A 24034-nucleotide genomic window follows, 5' to 3' on the forward strand; every position below is an offset into this window, starting at 1 on the left:
ACTGCACTGCTGCCCTTCATTTCTCCGACCTCTCCCCACAGTCTAAGGCTCACGCTTTCTCTGTGCACTCTGCTCACACTGACAGAACGAACGTGCTCATGTACCACAGAAACCCATTGGCACACAGAAAGAAAACACCTTGTGATTTAGAAGGATTTCAGCTGCTGACAGTTCCCCGTACCTGCAGCAATGCCAAGTCAGCATCTTGAGCCAGTTGCTGCAAATTCTTCACAGCAGAGGTAGTTTTAATTACTCTCACCAGGGCAGGAGAACAGTCCAACGGGAGCTCATTAAGCAATGACTTCTCATCATTTAAAAGTAATAAGGCATGGTAGGGCCTGCAGAAAAATAGAATACATCTGCACAGTAAACTACAGCTTTTCCTGAAGGCTTAGTTATTCCCAGAGCATGATTCCTGGGGTCAATCTACTAGTAAAAAACAAGCTTCTAATCTTATCCTTTTGGTGTAAGCGGGTTCAGAATAAGCTTCTTTTTATGTCACAAAGTAAGGCGCTCCCTATAAAAAAAGAGATAGAAGGTTATATGGTAACTGGATGCCCCAAAGACTAGGAAAAAAAGACTGCACTGTGCTAGCATGCAATTAAGACTGGACAGCCAGTCTGAAAACTGCTCATCTGCACTACTGAAATACAGAACAGAGTAAAAGCAAAAATTAGTCACTTTTGCAAGTAAAAAGCTGTAAAAATGGAATGCTGGAAAATAAGATCTCACAGGGCCTGGGCTCTTTTTCTTCTAAAACCAAAATTACTTCTGGGTCAGATTAAAATGAACACAATTCCTGTGACTGGAAAGAGAGCAGACCTCTCTTGCAGCATCACCTCAGTACAACCACCTAATGTTAAGGCAAAGGCTGTTGCTTCATACCACCGCATACACAGCAGCATTAAGCAGAAGTTTCAATGAAGCCCTGTCTCAGCCCATGCCACCACCACTACAGCTCATGTCATATCATCTCCCCAGCTCTGCTAGCAGAGACATTCGTGGCACCACATTTGGAACTAGAGGAGAGGCTGGCCAGAATCTGAAGGACAGCTTGCGCTTACCTGATGGATTTCAGGCTTCTCTCAATTGCTTCAGGGGGTATAAAGTTTGTGGCAACATAATGGATTTTATGAGGCAGGCAGAAACTCACTTCCAGCCAGTTGTTGATATGTAAACGGACCACCCCTGTTGTGCAGAGACTAAAACAGGAAGAAAATAAATACATACAGCATTTACTGTGTATAGCAAATGAAAATAGTGGTTCAGGTTCACGCCTGCACAGGAATCACATCAGGACAAGAAAAGGCTGAATATACCCTGTCTATCCCCAGACTGGCTGAGGACTGGCTGATTCCTAGCTGCAAGTGCTTCCTTAACTTGTATTTACAGAGCATTATCCCCGTTGAGGCTTTGGAGGGATCTGAAAGACATCACCCCACTGATCTCATGCTCCCTCTGCTCTTAACATTGCAGCAGTATCTCTAGTTAAGAGTTTCCTGAAAAACTACTGCAAGGCAGAGATTTCCCTAGACCAGAGCAGCAAAGGGCAAAGATGAATTGGGTGCAATGTTTTCACCTCCAATTTCCATTTTCCTCTCCAAGAAAAAAGAAAAGGAGATGTCTGCACTGGGCAAAGGGGGTTACAAGCAGGACACTTCCACAGTAACGGACTCCTTCGGTTCTGCTTAGGTTGTTTATTTCCTACTAACCTGCTCCTGCTTGTCACATGAAATCACAAACGTGCTTGGTTAAATGGCTTCTTCATTTTAGGAAACCACAGGGACTAAGCTAAGCCTTTAAGCTGACTTCAGACAACAGGACTGGAGTGGAAATGATGGACATCTCAGGAATGACAATAAAGTCTGACACTAGGGTTCAGCCTGAAAGCAACTATAAGCCTCTTTCACTGAAAAGAGGGCCTAAAATACAATTTTGCACTCTGACAATTCCAGTCTGAATTTTAAATTCAAGAGTGTTGAGACTCGCAATATGACTTTTGTGTCGATAACACCCACGAATTTCCCCTCTACATAAAGCATATTTAAAAACATGCCAGGAACAGGCCGGGAGCAACTACATGCCTTGGAAACTCTTTAGTGGTGATTTCAACATTCTACCTAGCATTCAATTGCAGGCCACAAACTAACATGGTCTTTTTCAAGTTAATCTGGTTGGATACAGGCTTTAGAGAGACCTGAAAATGCAGCTTTAAAACAAAAACAGTGGGCAGCTTTGGCTGCCAGTATAACTATTCACCAAACCACAACAGAGTGGTGAGAGAGCAAACACGATCCTGTCCTGCCTTGTGCATGATCAGACTCATTAGGGGCAATCTCACTGCAGACAACACTTTTCAAAAGCAGAGGCTGTGGTTTTGTTCTCAGATCTTGCACTGACCTCCAAAAATATTGATTTTTCAAGTTGCAAATAAAGTAGATATTATATATGTTTTCCTTGAGAGGATTAATCCACTGTCTCTCTGGCACTACCACCTTACATCAGAATAGAGGCTCCAAACCCTAAAGGAACATGCAAAGCACAGCAAACGCCTCCATTTTTCTTGCACTAAATGCAAGAAAACCAGTAACACTGCTTATCCCACCAGACATACACCAACTGACAGATAAAGCTGGATTCTCTCAGAATACATCAAGATGAAGCGCACCCTAAAGCAGGAGTTACCCACACCATCTACCAGGCCGAATACTCGCAAGAGAAAACATGACAATAAATGAACATGGCAAGTGAGATAAAAGACTACCTGGAAACTACTGGGGTTGTTAAAACAGGTTACCAAAAAACAGCAGAGATACATGAAAACATGAAACACTTGCAGGGATATTTTCCCTGCACAGTTTAACACTCAGGAAATAGAAAAAAATACAGTTGGTTCGTTTCATTCTTCGGTCCAAGTGCACCAAGGCAGAAGCTTTAATTACATAATTACACTCCCCACAGCATAATTTTGTCTCCAGTGCAATATACAAGAGCCTAGAATTAAAGACAACAAGAAAACCAGATTTTCAGTTCTGATCTGGATCTTAATTTCATTCTTCTACATTTGCATTCAAGTGTACAAATTCAAGCCTTCATTATAGCTCTATGTACATGGTTGCTCCTTCACCTGCCCCTCCTTGCATGAAGAATAATTGAAGTCTTTAATAATTTGACAAGGAACAAGCTACGTTCTCCAGCAGCAATGTATGTGACTGCCCTTAGCCAGCCAATGTGTTGAATAATTGCACCAATATGTACACAAAGATTCATGCAACATGAAATACAGTCAAGTCACAGAAAGTGAAGTTTGTATCCACATTTGCCTTCATTTTACAGACCCCCATGAAGTCATCTGTTTAGCAAGCTTTTTACTGTGAGCCTCACAATCTCCATGAGCTGGACGCAAGCGCTCTGGCTGGGGACCAGCAGACCCAGAAGCCACCTTCTTTTAGAGTCAGAAGCAGAATGGCAAAAACCAGCAACAGAAGAGAAAACCAAGAAAACAAGTTTTCAAGTCACATCAGGGAGTCACCTACCTCCTATTCTACTCTATCCTTCTTAACTAACTCAAATTGTGGAGCCAATCACCCAAAAGATGTAGGACTGTGGGAAGGTGAGAAGACTGCATTGGCTGCATTGCACACCATGAACCTCAGGGACACAGTTTAAGTAGCCCCTGATAGGAAACCTACTATTGCACAAAGATGCAGTAGGTACACCAGGAATTCACAGAAGGCTCCTTTGTTCTTTGCTCCTTTCCCTTTCCTCACATTTAATGAGGATTTTTTGCAGTGTTACTGCACCCTGAGCTTTTTCACCAAGTTGACATTTTCACTAAATTATCTGCTGTAATTCCAAAAGCTCTTTTCAGAGCAGTTATGTCCTATATAAGGGTTGTTTGGCCTTACATGCCTGCTGATCCATCAGTTAACTGGTATCCAGAGACATTGCTCCAACTTTTCCTTTTTCCCACAGACTTCAAGTGCAACTGGGCAAAAATAGCCTCACTCCACATACTCTAACTGACTATTAAACCCTCAAAGGCATTCCATTTTATCCCACAAAAACTTAGTTTCAACATTTAAAAAAAAAATAAATCTCTGGTTAGATAATACATGAGGAGCAATACTGGAGGATACATGGTGAGGGATAAGGATACTGAGAGGGGATATCACAGTTTAAAATTGAGACAGGGAGAAGTAAATTGGAAAAAGCTGTTTGGTGTCTCTATCATAAGACTTATGAGACATCTCATGATACCAGAAGGAGCAAAGTTCAAAAGAAACAGAAAGAAACACAGAAATTAGTGAAGGCATGGACCTCCTTATCAGGGGATGCTGTGGTGGTTAAATATTTACTCTGGCTCACAGGACTGTGGACTAATTCGGGGAAGTGAGATCAGCTGAAGGCTGGTGAATATACAGAAATGACCTCCAGAACTGTAGGAAGCTGTGGAATAATTTTGGGAATATCACTGCTCTTTTGCTCTATTCTATTCTGCCCTGAGCAGCAACTGTGAACCACTGCCCCAAAATAAGAACCCAGTATCCCAGTTGGCCAGTATCCCACAAAACTGCAGCTTTCTTTTCATAACTGTCAGCAAAATAAAGACAATCCCACCTCATATTTTATGAAATTTTACATATACACACCTCATTTTATGCCTATTCTATTAGAAATTAATAATATTTTCTAGTTTGGTGGAGGTAAGCTTGTAGCTCTGGAGTTTATTTTTGCTACAGGTTGTGACTACTTAAAGCTTTGAAATTATTTCACATTTCCTTGTAAAGGAGGTATTGACAGTCCTTTCATGAAGTAACAGTAGTTGGTTTATATTTTACAGTACAGCCACACAAATCACATCTAATAATTCATTAAATCTCACCTAAGTATTCCACTTCTCCCTGAGCTGCAGAGATCGGCTAGATCTACCAGTTCGTTTAAATCCCACTAAGCTAAAAATGTATAAGGGCTATTTGTGTATTAAAAAGAAGAAATAAACAATCCTCCCCCAAAACCTTCCCATAATTTCACTTTCATTCCAATTATAAAGCTAAAAGAGAAGTTTGCTAAAACTAGACAGGCAGTTAGCTAGTATCAAGCTAACATATTATCTGCTAACATATTATTCACCAAGGTAAGACTTGATGAAAGCTATCTTAATTCCCTAAACTGAAGGCTGGCTTAAAAGAGACAGTCATTGTCACTGGTAAATTTGTCAACACTGGAAGTACTGGCAACTGGACTTTCTTGATCCTAAAGCCAATGCTTTTTGTTCCATACCAATGCTGAAGTTTGGGGACATGATGAACAAGACTCTCAAATCTATTTTTTGAACTTATGAAAAAAGAAACATTCCAGTTTTCTCCATCAGAGTCAGAAAAGGTCCCAGGATTTAGATGTTGATTACTTCTGAGCTGTTAATTAAAGAATATTCCATTAGCATAGCAGCAATAGTGTTACGGTCAAGATAACCTGGCTATTGATTCCTGCCTTATAAATTACAGGCATTTAATTCAAAATGCAAAGGACATTTTGATTCATACACTTGTGGTTTTGTACAAACCAACTTGCTAAGGGACATGTTGGGTCTTGCCTGAAATACTTCAGCACCATCTACAGGAAAACAAGTGCTAAACAGCACCTTTGGAGCAACGGAGGTAATTCAAAAGGAATTGCAGAAATCAGCAGACAATAGGAAATGCTGGCTTGAGCAAATCTCAGATGAGAGCTGGGTTCCCATCTGCAATTCAAAGTGCTCTCTCCACTTTACTATGCTGTTCCCTTATGCCAAAGGCTATGCCAGAAATCTGTGTAAATTTAAAACAGCACATTGTCACTGCATGCATTTGAAAACTTGCCGTTCCCAGCAGCCTTTTCTCCTCTAAAACAAACAGACCAAATCTTTCGATCTTTCCTCTTAGGTCATTCACACTCCTCCACACTCTCTAATCCTTCTTGAAATGTGGTGCCCAAAACTGGATACAATATTCATTACAGCAGGGACTTTAAAATCCTGAATGGGATTGATTCCTAACTTACAGACCTGAGTCTTGTTTATGCATTCTTGTCTGCTTGCTTTTTCTGCAACCCCATGTCACTTGTGACTAACTCTCATTTCATAGAGGACCACACAGACTTTACTCCAGAGCTGCTGCCACACAGGAATTCTTCATCTTAGAGCTGCAGAATAACAATCCTATTTCTAGACCATTTCTTCTACCAAACAAAAAAACCCCAAACTTTTAATTCTATGCCTGCCTGACAAGGTGCTGCAGCTCCTTTCAACTGAGCTGAGTGCAGATATTAGTGTATTTCCTATTCTCTTGTATTAAGTATTAATGGAAAAATGCTGCAGAACGGCACCTTATTACCCAGCCAGCCAACAACACTGTTAACTACTCTTCGAATAGAGCTTTCCAACAAAATGCACAGACATTTTATATTTTTAGCAACACCTTATTTTTTACATTTGGTTATGACAATGTCATGCAAAAGTGTCAAAATATAACTTTCACTGCTTCTCCCTCACTCGCAGTACCTAAATGAGGGAGACACTGCCTTGTTTTACATCTGGGGGGCAGCACCAATGTGTGTTTCTCTGTCGTTAGTCTATTCCTCCTTATGTCAAGAAGGAGGGGTCAGGAAGGGTCATATTAGCACACACCATGTTCCTCCAGTCACAGCTAAATGCCACAAGATGTCACTGTGTCACTAAAATGCTTGGAAACAAGATCAGGATTTGCCTAGTCACAAATATATAGCCCTAGAGGAATAGAAAAAGTAACTAGTAGGTGAAGTTCAATATTAGAATTACAGGCTGCACAGAAAGTGCCTTATTTTAAACTTCAGTAGAGGTTTGACGTGAGTTGTATGAGACAATATACAACATGCCTTCCAAAGAAGCTGAAATTCACAGGTCTTGAACGTAACAAAGAACAGCTTATTATAAATTTTCTAATGTGCTTTGCAATCATTAAATTATTTAGGCTTTCAGTGCCGTACCTTACAGGGCCTTGTGATTATTCCCTCTGTACAAGGGGAACTGCAATCTAGGGAGGGTAAAGGGTTTGTCTAACATCATATAATGTGCTCTACAGTCAATCAGGGAACTCCAGCATAATTCTCCCAAGCCCTGCCAAACACCCTAATCAAAGGGCACATCATCTTCCTCCCCACTAAAACCTTCTGTGCTCCTTTGTCAAGGTCTTTCAGCAAGCGCATGTCGTGAATGGAAGCGTCTGCTCTGCATGAGGAGTCAGCACTGACAGGAGTCAGCACTGACAAGCTGTCAGAGCCAAAGTACGCTGGAGGAGGCTGGTGCTAGCTCCTGCTGAAATTCAGCACTAACTCCACACTCCTTTGAAATCCTTGCCAGAACTTTTAATCCAGTCAAGAAACAGCATGTTACACTTTTCATTCTGCTGAAAGTCTCGCCACCTAATGCAAATACACTGTCCAGACATGCACACTGTAACCAAATGAAGCCACAGCAGTATCTGACTTGCCATCAGTGCTAGATGCAGCATTTTTCTCTTAGCTACAGATTTAGAGCATTACAGCAATATGATAATTGTACTATGACACTTTCCAATGCCACAATTCACTTATCATTATGTGCCCCTGTGCTAAGGAAGAAAGTAATTCTTAAAAGGTGATGTCTGTCACAGTTTTAAGAACCAAAACATATCCAAAGGGAGACCAAGGTAATGATTACAACAGCAATTCTGCAAACATTTCACCTGACAGCTAGATTTCACATTGCTCCTCCTGGTCTAAACCCAAGTCCCAATGAGTCAACGGCATGAAGAGGTGGATAATATCCTAAGGAACAAGATCAAGAGGTTTCATGAGAAGCAGCATACTATGAGCTAGGAAGAAAATCCCACTTACCTGTCATATGTCTCTTTGAGATCTCTGGCCAGTTTGCACTTGGGTAGGATGTGATGAAAAGGTGACTGTGGCCCTTCTGTGGCTGTGAAAAGTTTCAAAACAAGAAAGCAAACAACTGATTTCAAAGCAAAGAGTGTGTCCTCTTCCCCCACATGGTATCAACCAGTATCTCAGGAACAGAACCCATTTAATCTATGACCTACATCCTTTTCTAATTTACAATCATCTTTGCAATAACTCAAGTTACATGTTAAAATAATAGTAAATTATTGCCAACTTCTCCTAAACCTCCACTCAGTTAAGCACGTATAACTGTGAATTTGACAAGTGATGATTTTAAATGTTTTTGGTCTTATGCATGTTAGTTTTAATTTTTAATGCTTGCGGCAAGATGATGCATCACTGTCAGAGTTCACCTTAAATACTGCATATTATTATAGTAAATTGCTCTGAAGTACAGGCTATAAAAATGCTCTGTAACTGTTTTACTAGCCATGGTAACAACATGTAAGAGTAAAGTTTCCACACAAGAAACTTGGTGACTCAGCACACCGCATTAAAGCATGGGAACCTTGCTCTAGGTTGGGTGAAGCAGGCTGCATATGAGTTCTTCCATCTCAGCCTGACAGGCAGATCCAAATGTCACGGTTCAGTGCCCATTCATTCTCCAGTGACTGTGCTGAACTGAGCTAGCAAGGGAAGTGAACAAGCTACTTCACTTCTAAAGCTGACATCTCTGCATAGGGATAGTGATCTTGGATGAAGCAAAATGTAGTCAAAAACTATCAGAATGCTAAAGAGCACCAAAACTTGTTCATACTGATCCCAGCCACAAAAGGAGTAAGAAGGCACAATCAGCACTTTTCTGAAAAAGTGCTCCTGGACAAACACTTTCCTGCACAAAGCTAAACTTAGCACATACTTTCTGACATGGCAGACACTTCATCCTGAATAGCTAAGATCAGCTTGGCCTCCCTGGTCAGGTATTGGCAGCGGCGCTCCTCGTGCTGCAAGACTATGGCAATTCTTCGGGAAAGATTGTGTAAGCAGTTTATCACAGATGGATCTGCATTGGCCTACAGGCAACACAGAAAAGAAACAAGTCGGTCATTTAGCCACAATCACATATATGGAACTACAGTGATGGTTAAGTAGTCAAAAAGCCAGGTTGGACGGGGCTTCGAACAACCTGGACTAGTGGAAGATATCCCTGCCCATGGCAGGGGGTTTGGAAGCAGATGATCTTTAAGGTCCCTTCCAACCCAAACCATTCTGTGATTCTATGAAAATAATTATCTTCAGTAGATACCAAAAGTCAGCCTCTTTGGCAACTGGAAAAAGCAAGGAATTTTCTCTAGCAGCAACAAAGCAGAAAGAGATGTCCAAAAGTAAAGAGAAGACTTGGGGATTTCTATGCTTGTCTGTGCATCAAACAAACACAGCACCTGTAGTATGAAACTCCTATCTGATTGTTTTTTCCAGTTGTTAATGGGCCTAATGAGTTCTGCTAGTAGAAACCAAAGAAATCTATTTCACACAGTGAGAAAATAAAGTGCCAACCAATTTGAAAAGGCAGAATATAATGATTTTTAGGTTAAATTCACTGGCAGTGTGAGGACTGCAGTACCTTTAACACGGCCCATTCACTCCATGTTCCTGTACTGATGTTTGTCATATCCTGACAAGACAGTAACTAGATAAGAATTGTCAGCACATGATCAACAATTTGATCCCAAATCGGAATGAATTTGGATTTACACTCCCAAACGTTTCACAAATATGGCTTACAGTTAACACCACATTTGTGCATGTCTCAGAATGAAAGTGCAGGAAAAATCTATCATGTAAGTACAGCTGACAAGGGGGAGGGGGACTCGGTGGCTCCAGTCTGAGTAAGCAGCTGTTTTAAATGTTTGTTAAGACATTTAAAGGAATTTACACTTCTACCAAGTGAACATTTGGCATGTAAACTAGCAAACCATGACTCATCTTTTTTTGATTGCACTGTTCTTGCTGAGTCACGACACGTTGGTAACCCTGAAGCTTGAACACAGCAGGATCAGTGCTGATTACAGCATTTGGGACTTTGCCTGCTCTGTCTGCCCACTGCAGATGGACTCTCATCTTTATCTCAGAATGCCTCCACCCACCCTCTACAGTGCACTGCACATTCTAGGAAAAAATTTCCACTTGCTTCTTGCACAGCACTTTTCCCAAACTTGACAGCTCTCTATGAACTAAGAATGTCTCATTTGGCAAATGACTTAGTGCCACATTACACACAGAATTACATCAGAATCATCAGTGCCAAAATGAAAAAAACCCCACAGGTTTTCCTAGGAAAACCACTAGAAATTAGATTGTAGAAAAATGTGGGCTAGGTATAGTCTTCACTGCATTTCAGCAAGCTCTTGCAATATTGTAAATGAAAGAGCATTGGTTTCAACACTTCTGCTTGCGACTCCATGTGCATCCATGTTTGTGTTCGCATGTGCATCTATACACTTACCTACAACCAAAGCATGGTGCTTTACCAATACACCAAAACAACAAAATTCTTTGAAGCTAAAGTCCCTTAATGTGTGATCAACTCCTGTATTGCAAATTCAGCACTTCCTGACCTAAGAATGTCCCAAAGCACAAGCACGCTGGATCCCCAACAGAACCCAGCATACGATGTCCTGCTTGGTTCAGACTTGTTGCTGGGATAATTGTCTTGTGTGAAATTTTGCTCTTCAGCTGAGACAAGCCACCTCGACTGTGGTCATGGCCATGTTAGTCACTGCTGGAAAGCCAGCGGTAAGAAAAGTACTAGTGCTAAAAGGAAGAAAACAAATATAAAATCATGACATTATATCCAGTGAAGCAAAAAATCAGTAATTTCCATAGAGACAGCTATTCCAAGTCCCTCTTTTATTTTTAAAATGTTTCTTCACATGTGTACATGCCACAAAAATAAAATGATGGCCCCACAGATGCGACCTGTGGGCTGGGAAGAGAAAGCCAGAGCTCAAAAATCAAATAATGCTCAAACATAATGAAATTTCTAGGGTTTTACACCACCTAATTAGCCAAGCCAGGATCCCTTAACACAGATACCAACATCTAGTCAGTAGAGTAGACCTGAAAAAAATTCCAATCAAAACCTATATATTTGCTCCAGATTCTTGCTGAGCGTCATAACCTACTTCCTCTTCACTTGTACGTTCTTCCCATTTAGAATGCTACAGCTGCTGCTTCCTGTTACTCTACATCTCATTGCTAAGAGGAGGCACTTTCAAATACTATTTCCTTATTTAAAAAAAACCCAAAAACCAAAACTTACAGGCACTGAACAAAGGTACATGTCTTTGTAACACACAGCATGAGTAAGGGCTCAAAACAGTGCTGTTCTGAGCCAGTGTAGGCTTCTGAATGACTCTGCCCTAAGCTAGCTTGGGTTGACCAAGGCCATGGTGGGGACCTGAGTTTTAAGGTTGGCCAAGCATGAGCCACTCTCCACACTGCCTGCTGCCTCTGCTTCTGAAGCAGAGCTGACAACCAAGGTCCAAGCTGCATGGACTCACAAGGGCTCAGCAACGTGCAGCTGTGTGGATTTGGTCCTGTCCTGGGCAGGAGCAGAGCACTCACGTACAGAGAGCAGCATCTGAAACAAAGGACAGTCAGACCCAGGCTGCCTTCTTGCACAGCTCTGCTGGGCCTAGAGAAGTCACAGATTATCAGCTCCCTAATAATGGAAGACAAGACACATGTGGGACTTGCAACTGGGTTCATCTCTATTTTGCAAAGTGGTTTCTTACATGTCTTTACACTCTGGATATATAAAACCAAACACTCTAGAAAATGTCCTGAAGAGAAGCTGTTTTCCACTGGGCTGGAAAACTTTCCTACTTGCCAGTGTCATATTCTACATTGTTTAGGTTTGTTGTTTCAAAATCAAATTCAAAATCCAATGAAATGTTTTACAAGAGACCACTGGTACCTGAGCCTACTGCATTCTCTTATACATCCAAATCACACCCTGCTGTCAGATGGAATGAAGACAGTCCTTACCCTTAGTGCAAACACCACGTTGAAGAGAATCATTGTGGGCATCTCTCTCTTCGGTGAGGGATCTGTTTTGGATACCTGAAAAATATATTTTAATAAATCCCATAGGCTTGTGTCAGTTGGATCCAGTAATAAAGGGGAAAAAGCCTAACTCAGCCAAAAAGCAAGTTTACTGAGAAAAGAGAGCAGACAAATCAAATTATACCATCAAATTTGACTTGTAAAAACTAAAACTATGATTTTATTTTTTTTTAATTAAAGTGTCACAGTTACTTTACAACATTGCCTTTTTTGAAAAGCTGTGAAGGCTTAAACCAAAGCATGGTCATGACCATGGAAGATAACAGTCTTAATACGTGTCTTTACTAGCACATTTTAGCATCACTAGGGACCCTACATTTCAACTCCCAAGCACAGTTGTCATATATATTGTTAACTAAAGAGAAGTCCATAGATTTCTCATCCCAGGCCACACATATTCTTTCCTTTCCTAAAATCCCCATTTGAATTGAGTTATGTTAGAAACTTGCTTTTATGAGAAAAAATATGCTCTGTAAGTGCAGTACTAAAATAAAAGGTTTGATTTTCCCTTCCTGCAGGATTTCAAACACATCCTACAGCCCTCCCCTATTCTTTCTGCAGAAGAGAGCTTCATCCCTAACACAGATACAGACTTTCTGGTGGGGAGGAACAGTGGAAGCCACCACAAGCAAGTTGAGCTTGTGCATCCAAGACAAACAACTCTGAATCAAGCAAGTGTCACCACAAGATGGAGCACAAAATCCAGAGGACATTCCTGCCACCCCCAAAGCTCCCTGCTGAACACCCATCCAATCCCAAGTGAAATCAGCTATAACCTACCCAGCCGAACACCCAGACAACTTAATATTTGTTCTCTACACAACACATGAACATATGTAGCTAATGCAGCATCTGAGATGGGGCAAATGCAGAGATGCTGGCAAAAGCAGAGCTGCATCCACCCTTCCTGACAGGTCACAAGCATCAGCAACAAACTGCTCAGCAGTGAGCTCCAAAATCTGAGTGCTTTCACTCAGTAGTCTTAAAAATTAGAGAAACTAAAAGAAGTAACACATTTTTGGGGTTTTTTTTTCTAAAGTGTAAGTGAAGTCCTATCAAAAAGGCCATGACAGGAGGGTGGTAAAGCCAATTTACTGTTTTTATTTGTCTGGACTTACAGGTTCCAGGATGTCTCGTGAACGTCAATACAGACTCAAAAGCATTTCCAAATGTAGGGATTGATCCTGTTCCCTCCTTAAAATCAAAGAAACTGGCACCATTAATATCAATTGGGATGCAGGCTAGATTTCATATCACCTCTTGTCCAGAAAAAAAGAAGAAATGACTAAGCTGGAAAAGAAAATGCTGAAGGAATTTGAAGAATTCAGAATATTCCTACATAAAAGGTGGTCTGGCACACAGGATTAATTACTCATGCTCTTGTAACTCCTGAATCTCATCTGAGTAAGAATTTGCTGAGCTGGCCTATGGATTAATTTACTATAGTAAGAACTCTAGAGAAACCCAAAGCAGAGACTGTCAGATCACTCTGGTCACTGCCTTTGCTCCATGGGAAAGCAGCTCCATCTAGCTTCCTCCTAACTGCAAAACGGTCCCAGATTTAGACTCAAATGAACTAGCAGAGATGCTAGTTCTAGATGCTAGTTCTAGAAACATCTAGAAGTTTCTAGACACTAGAAAGTTCTGCTGTGCCTACTGGGGTGATAAGACACACCCAAAAAGATCCTGCAAGAAGGAGCAAAGTGTTCACAGCACTGTGTTCACAGCACTTTGTAACTTTGTTCATTTACCCTAATGCATTTTTATTTGGACATATTGAAAATGAAGAGACATTTCATGCAATTAGAATAAAACTGACTGGGAAGTTGAGAGAATGTATAATAATATGTGGTGAAGAAATGCAGATATAGATTTTTAACCTCATTTACAGCACATTTAGGAAGCTGTGCCTTTCAGACAAGATTAACAAAATAAAGGAATCTGATACTGTGAGAGAACAGGCCATGCTGCCAGGGCACCAACAAGTCTTAACGGCCCTGACCCATCCCAGTTGGGTCCCCCAAGCTTAACCCTGGAGCCCCATTTAAGCTCAGCCCATGGCCTGTAGGTATGCCCCATCTTGTGGATGGGCCTTCAACCTACACTGTCATAGGCAGCTTGTCTCCTGGATGGATCTCTGGTTAAGAACACTGCAGCCTTGTCCTCCAGCCCTGTCTCTGGTCCCATCTCCTTTTTGCTCCTGGCTGGGGGACCTGTACGGACCCTGCACCTGGTTCATCACTTGACTGGGGCTGGTGATGTAGTTGCACAGCTTGGGGACAGTTGGAATTCTCTCTCCCAACACAGCTTAAACATTTGAGGACTGAGTCTTGGTGACCCTACATCACGTTTCTGGTAGACCCCAGACTGAGTTTCGAAAGTGGAACACTAGCATCTTTTGATGCTTGGAGCCAGCTCCTCACTTGGATTAAAGCAGTCTGGTTCTCTAAGTATCAAGCAGCAGATGCCAACAATCTGTTTCCATCTCTAATTATAGATAGAGAGAACGATAAAATTGGCAAGCAGATATTTTTCCTGAAAAAATGAACGACTTAGTAAATGTGATGCAAAATGAGACCAAAGCGGTTCAGTTTGAGAGAAATCAGTGTTAAATTCAGAAATTACCAAAGCCTAGTTCATTCTTACAGTCCATCTTGTGACTTTATCCACAAGAAGATTTTAGGACCACCTTTCAACTTCCTACCTATTCTAACCAAGCCTTGTGAATCATCTTCAACACCAGTAAGAGTTAAAAGCCAAACAAGGCTGAAGAGGCTTCTAGCCTTTGTGAAGGTTTTGGGTGTTGGGTTTGGGTTTTTTTAACTGCCATACTAATTAGAGGTGCTAAAAAGCTACTTGCAATAACTAATATAATGAGAAACAGCTTTTTAAGCTGGACTGCTTAGTATTACTTCTCTTTACCCACACTACTTTTCTACAGTAACCCGAAAGGAGTTTCTGTGAATCACTGACACAGCTCCCTCCGTTTGCCACTCACCCTATTTATCTGGAAGTAAAAGACAGCTTTGAGCATCAGGAAGTAAAAACAGGATCAAAACCCAACACACACATTCTGAATTCCGCTTCCTAAGCCATGCAGTTTGTAAAGAAGGTAGGTCCCCAGCGTGGACCTTGTACCATACCTGCCCAAGGGCATGCTGAAGCAATGTGGGATGGCCAACAAAGCGAACATTATCAATCTTCAGTTCAAACTTTTTGCCACACATATCTGACTTGGTAGCCAAAATTGTTGCCAGGATGACATCCGAAAACCTTGAAGAGCAGAAAAAGAAGTTATTACAATTTTCAAAAAGCATACCCCCAGAATATTCCTCCAAGTAGAGATATATTTAACTCATAAGGTTTTGAAGTATTGAAAGTTGTGTTTAATTGTTGTACCTGGAGCACCACCAATTATGTAAAATTAAGAACCCCTTAATTACATCTCTCAGATCATCACAATTATAAAACAGGAAGCATTCACGACAAAGGCTGCAGGGTCATGCTTATTTAATTACATGCTGAGCAAAATACATTGGAAAGATTAGATGCAGTTCGCTTAAATATAAAAACAGCTCGAGTTAGCCATTGCCTGGATTTAGCTGCAGGTTAATGAACTTACTAAGCAACTAAATATCGACACAGCCTGTCACTCAAGCATAGAGATCTTTAAGCCACCCAATACGGCAGAGGGGAATGCAAGAAAGAGCTGATTCAATTAAAAGAAACATATAACTAACATTTGTCTTTCCTTTCTCTAAGCTCACCAGTGAGTTACTCACTTAACAGATCCCAACCTGTGATCAACAGACCACTGGCACCCTTTTGAGAGTTGCCTGGCCTCACCTGGGCTTTCTCATCTGATAAACCAAACCGAGACAAATTCATGACAGGGCAGGACCTTTTCAGCATGAACCATGGTGTTACTGGATTGCTCTGGATTGGTGGTGGGAAAGAAGGCAGCTATGAGACAGAAATGCAAGTATTTACAAGGAGTCTGCCCTGTAAAAGACAGCTACTGCTGCAAAAACAGTAAGAATACAGTGTGACAAGGGAGGAATTCTGCAACTGCTCTTTCCAATGGCCCTGCAACATTGGTCTAGTCTCTACAAACTCATGTGTTCTTTGGGGCATCCCCGAGATGGTGGAGCTCAAATCCACGGGAGGAGGACCTCAGCTGCTGGAAGGAACTTGTTCTAAAATAAGAGCACTATAAGGTTTGATATTAGCACGTATTTTCCTCATCTGATTTCTCGGAGGCTCCCATTTAACCAAATTAATTTCAAACCAGTTTCTGATGAGACCAGTTTTTTAGGAATGATAATGTTTATTTAATTTTCTTTATTTACATTCTGGGACATGTGTCTCTGTCAGACCATCCCCCTCCACCAGGCAGGTATCCCAGATAACCCAGTATCACTCAGAGAAAAGGGCAGGCATGGGTGTGTGCTGCACTCACCTTATCTCTTGGCCACAAGTGAGCCCTCAATGCCCAGAAAAGGAATTAATGTACCATTTTTCTGGTTCATCTGAGTTATGGAGTACTACAGAAATTAAGACAAATGCACACAGGTAGCCAGGTCTTCTGTGTGTATCGACCTGCATATGTCCCAGGGGACATTTCTTTTATTAGACCTATATATGCTGAAGATGAAGGACAACACAGGGGCTTTACAAACTGTCAAAGCCCCACTGTTTGTACAAACAAGTCATCCTGACCACAGCCCACTGCTTACATTTGGCTGATGGAAAGAGCAGCTGTGTAGAAACTTCCAAATCCCTGACCACTGCTCCAAACACATCTAAGGGCAAGTAGAAAGATGGGGAGACTAACCAGAGACTCCTGAGATAACTGAGCCCACACTCCTCAGCCACCACATTGGGCTGCATAACACATGGAGTTCATGAAGAAAGGGCAAAGTGACCTCAAACAGGACCTGGACTAATGGTCTCTGGAGATACCATTCAAAATAGGGAAAAAAGTCACTATGACAGCAGTGAGCTTTTCCCCCTCTTTTTGCCCTGTTCAGCTGTGTTCATTAATAGGCTCATCACGGAGCCAGGAAGACTGTAATAGCAATGGATCCAAAACGAGCATATGTTTTGGGGCGTGAAGGGAGAAAGAGGGTAAACTGGAAAATGCCTGCTTATTGGTAAGAAATTAGTTACTCTTCCCTCCCCAGCTTTGGCAAAGGATACCTTGGGAGCTGGAAAACTGATCATCATAATGACTTTCAGCACTGTTAAGATTTGTCTTTTACAAGGAATTACACTAGCAGATCTTTTAACAGATAGATGTGGTGCTGAACACAGCAGTTCAGGAGCTCCCCAGGAGAGCTCAGGACACCAACAGCCCTCTGTCTGCCCTGCCTTGTAGGTGGCTTTGTGGGGAGGAGGAGATGAAAAGGTAGATTTTGTAAAGTCCTCAGTATCTTCTCACTGAGACTTCTCTTTCTGGGAGAGTACTGCAACTGCAGCCGGATGAAATGCTCAGGATAGATAACCCTGTGATGGGTTACACGGATGCTACCTTATGGGTACAGACACCTGGTATCACCACAGACTCTCCCAAGAGTGACCTGGCCTCCAGCGCCATTCTCCTTGTCTGACAGCCTAGATTTACTGGGTTTGCTGGTTTAAGCGTTTTCTCCCCCAGTGCTCTTCCTAATTTATACATTTCTTAGGCCTCAGGATGATAGGGAGATTGAGGGACAGCAGATAGACTATTCCCATCATTTCAGTTAATCATCTTAGAAAAGGACACTTTTACTTTAAATATTTTAATACTGATTTTCTAATCTCTGAGTTATATTTGATGACCTAAAAATACTGACTTATCAGAGCCCAAGAGTTTGTTAGAAGCAGATTAGGTTTCACAGTTGGGCAGTAACAGTCCCTTCTCCTTTTATGAGATTAGTCTGAGCATTGTGATTTCCAGAGGGAAGCAAACCTCTCCTGTAAAAAGGAATTCAACAGGCAGAAACCAAACACAAGAAACAAAAGCTTTAATTTGCCCCAAATCTCCTACCACTCCTCTCATGAGCTCAATATAGCAGCAACAGCAGACAATCTCGCAGTACGATACAAACCGCACTAGCGCAGATTGACTGCTGTCACCAGCATCTCCTCTGGAAACCCAGCTGAAAAAACAATTGCTTTAGCACATGGAAAAGGAGGGAGAAAAGCACCTCAAACACAAATTCATTTTTTCCCCAAGAATGGCTAGTAACTTTTTATATGCCACAGGAATTGAAAGCAAGGTTTCTGTAAAGAATTCTTCTTTGAAGTACTTCAGAATGGGAGCTGAGTATCTAGGTGAGCATCTTTATGTTAAGCAGGGACTAGAGATGCAGTTTAATACTTCTGGGGCCCTGGGTAGAGATAAGTGCTTTTCTTTCCACACATCCAAAAAGGGGGTACAGTGCAGTCATCCAGTTTAACTTAGTAGGGCACCAAGAACAATCAACCAGCACAGCTGCTCAAAACCAGGTCTCTGAAGAGTTCTCTGTCATTACTGTGAGATTAAATAGTTTACTCACTGATCTGTACTTTTATGTCATTGCTCATCAGACAGCAATTTGTTTTAGGGCTCCTTGTTGGAATAACTACAATGCCAAGGCTATACTTGTTGCATTCTCAGAGGATCACAACCTTTCTCAGTTCACAGAAGGGACAGTACCACACCCACTCTGGATACCCTACAGGAAGCACAGAAATGTTAGTAGGACCTTTGTAACTATCCTGGCATAAACCTTTAGCAATATGTTTTCTACAGACATTGTGATTTAGCATGTAATTATCTCATCATTCGGTGTAAAACAGAAACCAGAAACAAAGCACAATTATAAGGATGGTGAGAAAGGAAAGCCATTCTAGACAAAGGTGATTGTTTAGAACGTTTGGTCTTACCCCGAAACCAATTGCTCATCAGTTAGAGGACATTGGTCTCTGAAATGGGAACATGGCCATAAACACAAAACAAAACACAACAAAAGAAAATAAACGAGGCAAGTACACAAAATACAAAGAAAAAAAAAAGAGATAATATTAAAAACTAGGATGAAGTATTAAGGGTTAAACTCCTGTAAAGGAAATACAACTATTGCAAAGAATCAAAAGTTAATGGTAGGTGATTTCCAGGGACATACTGTAGGCTTAGATTGACAACACAGAGAAACAGACCAAGGCATTTTAGTCCTCTCACTAACACTGGTTGCTGTAATGTGGTCCCATGATATGCTGCATTTATGGAGCTGTATTTACATGATATTTTTTATTTCATGCTTACCTTAAGAGAAAACAGAAGAGGTTGCAGTCTGATTTAGAGCAGATTTTAAACTTCAGTTTCTTTTCTGGACTATTACTAGCGTTTTCACCAAAGGAACATCCTGTGCAGCCCCAAATGACCTACAGCTCTTCACGATTGGTTCTGGTGCTCCCATACCCACAAGACTCGGAAAAAGAGGATGCCAAACATTTATTGTTGCATGCACAGCCAGGATTCTGTAAAGGGCCTTGCACACAGAGCCGCTGCTGCTCCCCCCAGGGATCTAAACAATACGTACAAGCCTGGCCAGACTCACAGCACAAGCATGAAATCATTCTCCAATTCTCTGTCTGTCCCAGGCAATAAGCAGAGACTCAGGAAGAGGAGGCTGAAAAAGTTTTCAAGGCAAAGAACCTGAAAACCTTCTTTACAACAGTGCACGGAGCAAGGCTCTGTTAACAGCTGTACTCACTTTTGTATCAGAGAAACAAACACCTATTTTCATTTTAAGTCAACCCCTTTTTTTTCCCCTTAAATAACAAGGAAAACCAGGACTTGTTTCTTAAAATAAATTTTCCAAATATACTAAAAAATTAATGTGATAAAAACTTTATACTGTCCACATTAGAAAGATGATGCAAAATGAAAACCTCCAACAATTATTTAAACCAAAAGACAGCAGATTTCAATTGGTCATGTTGAAAATGGAACCTAGAGCAATCCTAAATGACAAACTATACAAAGGGAGTGATATTACAGGAAGGGTGTTTAAAGGCATGGATGGACGAATGGAAAAGCACGGGCTTATAGAAAGGAAGCCTTTCAGAACACATATAAGGAAGAACACTGGAGTCCAGTGAAAGAGGGACAGAGGATACAGAAATGTTATCACAGGAGAACTACTGTTTGTTAGAAAGGGACATTCAACTCCTTGTTTGTCAGTAACTTGGGGTTTGTTATAACAGAAGCGTTTGGCCAATTAATGACATCAGTGCTGACGCACTTGCTAAACCTCTTTTGGTTCGTCAGTTAGGCAACTAAAAAATGCCAAGTCTGGTCTAACATATGTTGCTATGCATGCATCCTCATTAGAATTTTTGCTTGCTGACGATACTGCCTTCAGAAAAACTACAAAACCCATTTCAAACCAATTTAACCAAGCATTATCTTATCAAGCTTGTAAAGGGTATTTGCCTCACCTGTTTTTGGGGGGAGGAGGGAGACACTGGCAGTCATCTCCATGAACTGTGAGGGGTATGTGTTACTGGTAAAGCACTCAAAAACTGAAGGATGTTTTTGAAGACAGCAAATGACTAAAGGCTGAGAAGAAGCCAACAGAGACAACTGACAGGCAATTTGTTTTGACAGTGACAGATTCTTCTGAATACCTTTTTGTTGCATGGCCACCATCAACACACCTCAACCACTTCTGCTGCTTGACTTGCTTTTAAAGGAAGAAAAATCTATATTCTGAAGACTCAAACACACAGCTCCATTAAGTAGAAATTAATACAAGCAAATACACACCAGTAACCCAGAGGTAAGATTGTCATGAATAGGCTGCAGTTGTCTATAAAAAACAAAAAGCTGAACAATGACCAGGAAATTTGAGTCTGAAGGGTAAAAGAAATCCAATTATGCATACCATTATGCTATACGGAAATGGAGTTAAGGCACCCAAACTGATATAATTTTGTTCTTTCTGAGGCCATAAAGAAATACACACACTTCAACGGCTCCAGGAAAGGGCAGCTCAAAAGTAATCGATCTGGGTTCCAATAGCTTAGGGAAAAAGCAATAGTGAACCTTATTTTTAGGCTACAATCAGTACTAAGTTACTAGTAAATTAAAGACAGCCATCCAGTATAAAAAAGGATGAATCCACCCCTTGTAAGAACTATCGCAGCAACAAGGTATATCTGAAACAACCTTTGCAACTGAACATGAGAACACAGGAAAGACGCAACCCCTCAACATTATCAAACTTGCCATACACCATCAACCCCACCTAGCAGTCTGCCCGCTCCAAAGCCTCAATATGTGCCACCAAAACCATCCACAGATGCTACTGTGATGCAGTGATTAAAAGGAATCTTTTTGCCATCTCTTCCTTGAAGAAGCCTTCCAGAAATAATATGAAACCATTTAATAAATTACTTTCATCAGGGACAACTCCAATCAGAAAAATCGCCATCACCAGAAAACAGACTGGCCTTCATGCTGGTGAAATCTCTCCATGGGCTACCGAACCGAGTTCTTCAGTAGGAGAACCACTGCACCACTGCACTGTGGAAGAACAAACTCACAGAGATAGAGCTGCCAGTGAGGGAACGGCTCTCCCTAAACCAGTCACTCTATTCCTGGTCTGAACGGGAACACACAGAACACATTCCGAACAGGAGCCCAGGAGTGAAGATTCAGAACACTGGTGAAGGGAAAAAAAAGACCCATAGGCTCAATGACAATACTGGTTTTACAGCATGTGAAAGGTAAACTCCTCTGTTCCTAGTTTACAAATCATACGCGTCTCACCATCTCCAAGACATATGCACTTTTCTGCCTCCACTCTCCCCTTAGAATCTCTTCTACTCCAAGGTACAACTTCTGTTACTCCTAAACCAGTCTGATACAAATCAAAAGTCTGAGCAATCTGTCGTACATACTTTTGAAAATCCCTTTTTGCTTTGTGCTGGAAGAAGGGTGTGTGTACCTAAAACAGAAGTTTTAGGCTACAATCAGAATTAGGTACAGTTAAGGTACAAACAGAAGTTTTAGGCACACAAGCCCTTCTTCCAGTACAGAAGTCCAGTGAAAGATATTAACTCTGCCAACAAACCTCCTCTTATCTAATATAAATTAACAGTACTAGCATATAAAGAGCATCAGTGATTCCTTCCACAAGCTGCTGTCACTGAAGAGAAGGATACATTTAACTGCTACATCAGTTGTATGGGATGCAGTGTACTTATAACGCTGATATTGGGAAAAAGCTTTTCAATAAACAAACACAATTTGAATTTCTGAATGCAGATGCCCAGCCACGTAAGCAGCACAAGTAGTGTGCTGGATCTCAGTGTCTGGCCTTTAACAAAACCAGCACTTTCAGAGCAACATAAATGCTCCTTTTCTTCTACTTCCCCTTCATCTGCATGGCAGCTATAGACAGATCCATGGGAGATAATATTAAGAGACTTCCTACTAACAGACTGGTGTTGGCCAACAGCTCAACTGCATCTAAGAAGATGTAAGGCTTATAAACACTGACCTTAGTAAGAGTCAGGGGCAGACACTGCAGCATGAATTTCTATGTATTGCTACATACAAAACTGTGCAAGTGACAACTTCTGTTTTCTGAATACCATCACTGCAGAGGGGATTTCTGTCTTGATATGTTTCATTCAGCACTTCAGAACTGTGATGCTTGTACTTAGTGAGCTCAGTTGAGAGATCATAAACCCTTTTATACACTAAAAGCTTAATAACAAATACCCGACCAGGAGATCAAGCACTAACTTTCAAGTCCAGAGTTCTGGACACTACCACAATGAAATAATCTAAATTTTTCTGGGTTATATGCCAGCACATTCAATGTACTTAAAACCAGTTTCAGGAAAATACTAGCAGTTTTCTCACCTGACCATAATTTGAAATCATAAAAGCTTTTCCTAAATCACTATAGTAGCCACATATTGCATCACACTAATTCAGCACCATAAGCAACATTCAGCCATCACAGCTCCACATTAAGAGCTTCTTCCAACCTGCCAAAATGGCAGAGGCAACAAGAATCAGTATCAGACAGAAGCTGGTACTGTTCCAACACCATCTTAATCTATCTAGGGAAATACCAGAGCCAGGGTTTTGAACAGCAACCAACAAAATCCCTGAGATAGCCAGCAGTGCACTGAGCTCTCCCAATGCACACGCTAGCTGCTGTCCATAGCACAATCCACGACGTCATTCACCAACTCCCAAACTTAAAAAACCACAGCTTGCTCCCACTGGAGTTGTGCCCTGCACCAAACTGCACTCACTGGAGACACAACAGAAGGCAGCATCTGAACATTTCAAAGATGCCAGAAGAGGCAAGAGATACAATTAGCCTCAAGCAAAATGCTTTTTCATAATATCCCAGTCCTGGAAAAACATATGAATTGATGAAGTTTACTGTCATGAATTATTTTAATTTCAGCTAAACCATTCTCAGTCACAGAGTTAAGAACAAGTCTACATGTTGTAGGGTTGGGATCTACATTTCTTGGAGGGGGACACAAGTGATAAATAATCCTTTTTCACTGTTATATGAGAGAAGAGAAGGAACTAGCCCATTTTATTAATATTGGGGATTAAAACATATATCACCAAAAAAAAAAAAAAAAATCTGCAACTGAACTATGGGCCAACAGACCAAAAAAATCTTTTCATTTCCCAGATTTGTCTCATATCTGATACTGACAAATTTAGAACCATGCAGCAGATCTCAAATTTTCTACAAAAACTAATTAATGAGTCCATTTGTATGTATATGCATGCTGGACACTGCCTATTTTCCATGTGTTTGTTACCCACTGATTTCCTGTATTTGAAAAGCTATCTTTAAGTCTCACTTTCCTTTTGAGCTACTATTTCACTCCACAGACACAAAGGCAGCTGTATCTGGGGAAACAAAATTAGTTATTCATTAGTGCACAGCAACTCCATACGACAATTACATGAGCTAGGGAAGAATTTGAGGCAACTGAA

General features: G+C 41.1%; 1 protein-coding gene across 3 annotated transcripts in view; it reads right to left on the reverse strand.

Annotated features, from left to right (window-relative positions):
- LOC115606465 (inactive rhomboid protein 1) overlaps positions 1-24034 on the reverse strand; it is a 125491-nt gene that overhangs the window by 99770 nt on the left and 1687 nt on the right. The window contains exons 3-9 of one of the 3 annotated variants that reach the window (XM_030482399.1): positions 18934-18972; positions 15168-15297; positions 11947-12021; positions 8816-8969; positions 7894-7975; positions 1065-1202; positions 182-338 (exon numbers count right to left, since the gene is read on the reverse strand). In XM_030482399.1, the coding sequence (XP_030338259.1) occupies positions 182-338; positions 1065-1202; positions 7894-7975; positions 8816-8969; positions 11947-12021; positions 15168-15297; positions 18934-18972 (775 nt within the window). Of the gene's footprint in view, positions 1-181; positions 339-1064; positions 1203-7893; positions 7976-8815; positions 8970-9681; positions 11473-11946; positions 12022-15167; positions 15298-18933; positions 18973-24034 lie in introns of those variants that run through there. The other 2 variants (XR_003990905.1, XM_030482403.2) reach the window with 2 other exon arrangements.

Source organism: Strigops habroptila, chromosome 4, assembly GCF_004027225.2.
Source record: "Strigops habroptila isolate Jane chromosome 4, bStrHab1.2.pri, whole genome shotgun sequence".
NCBI classification, from domain to species: domain Eukaryota; kingdom Metazoa; phylum Chordata; class Aves; order Psittaciformes; family Psittacidae; genus Strigops; species Strigops habroptila.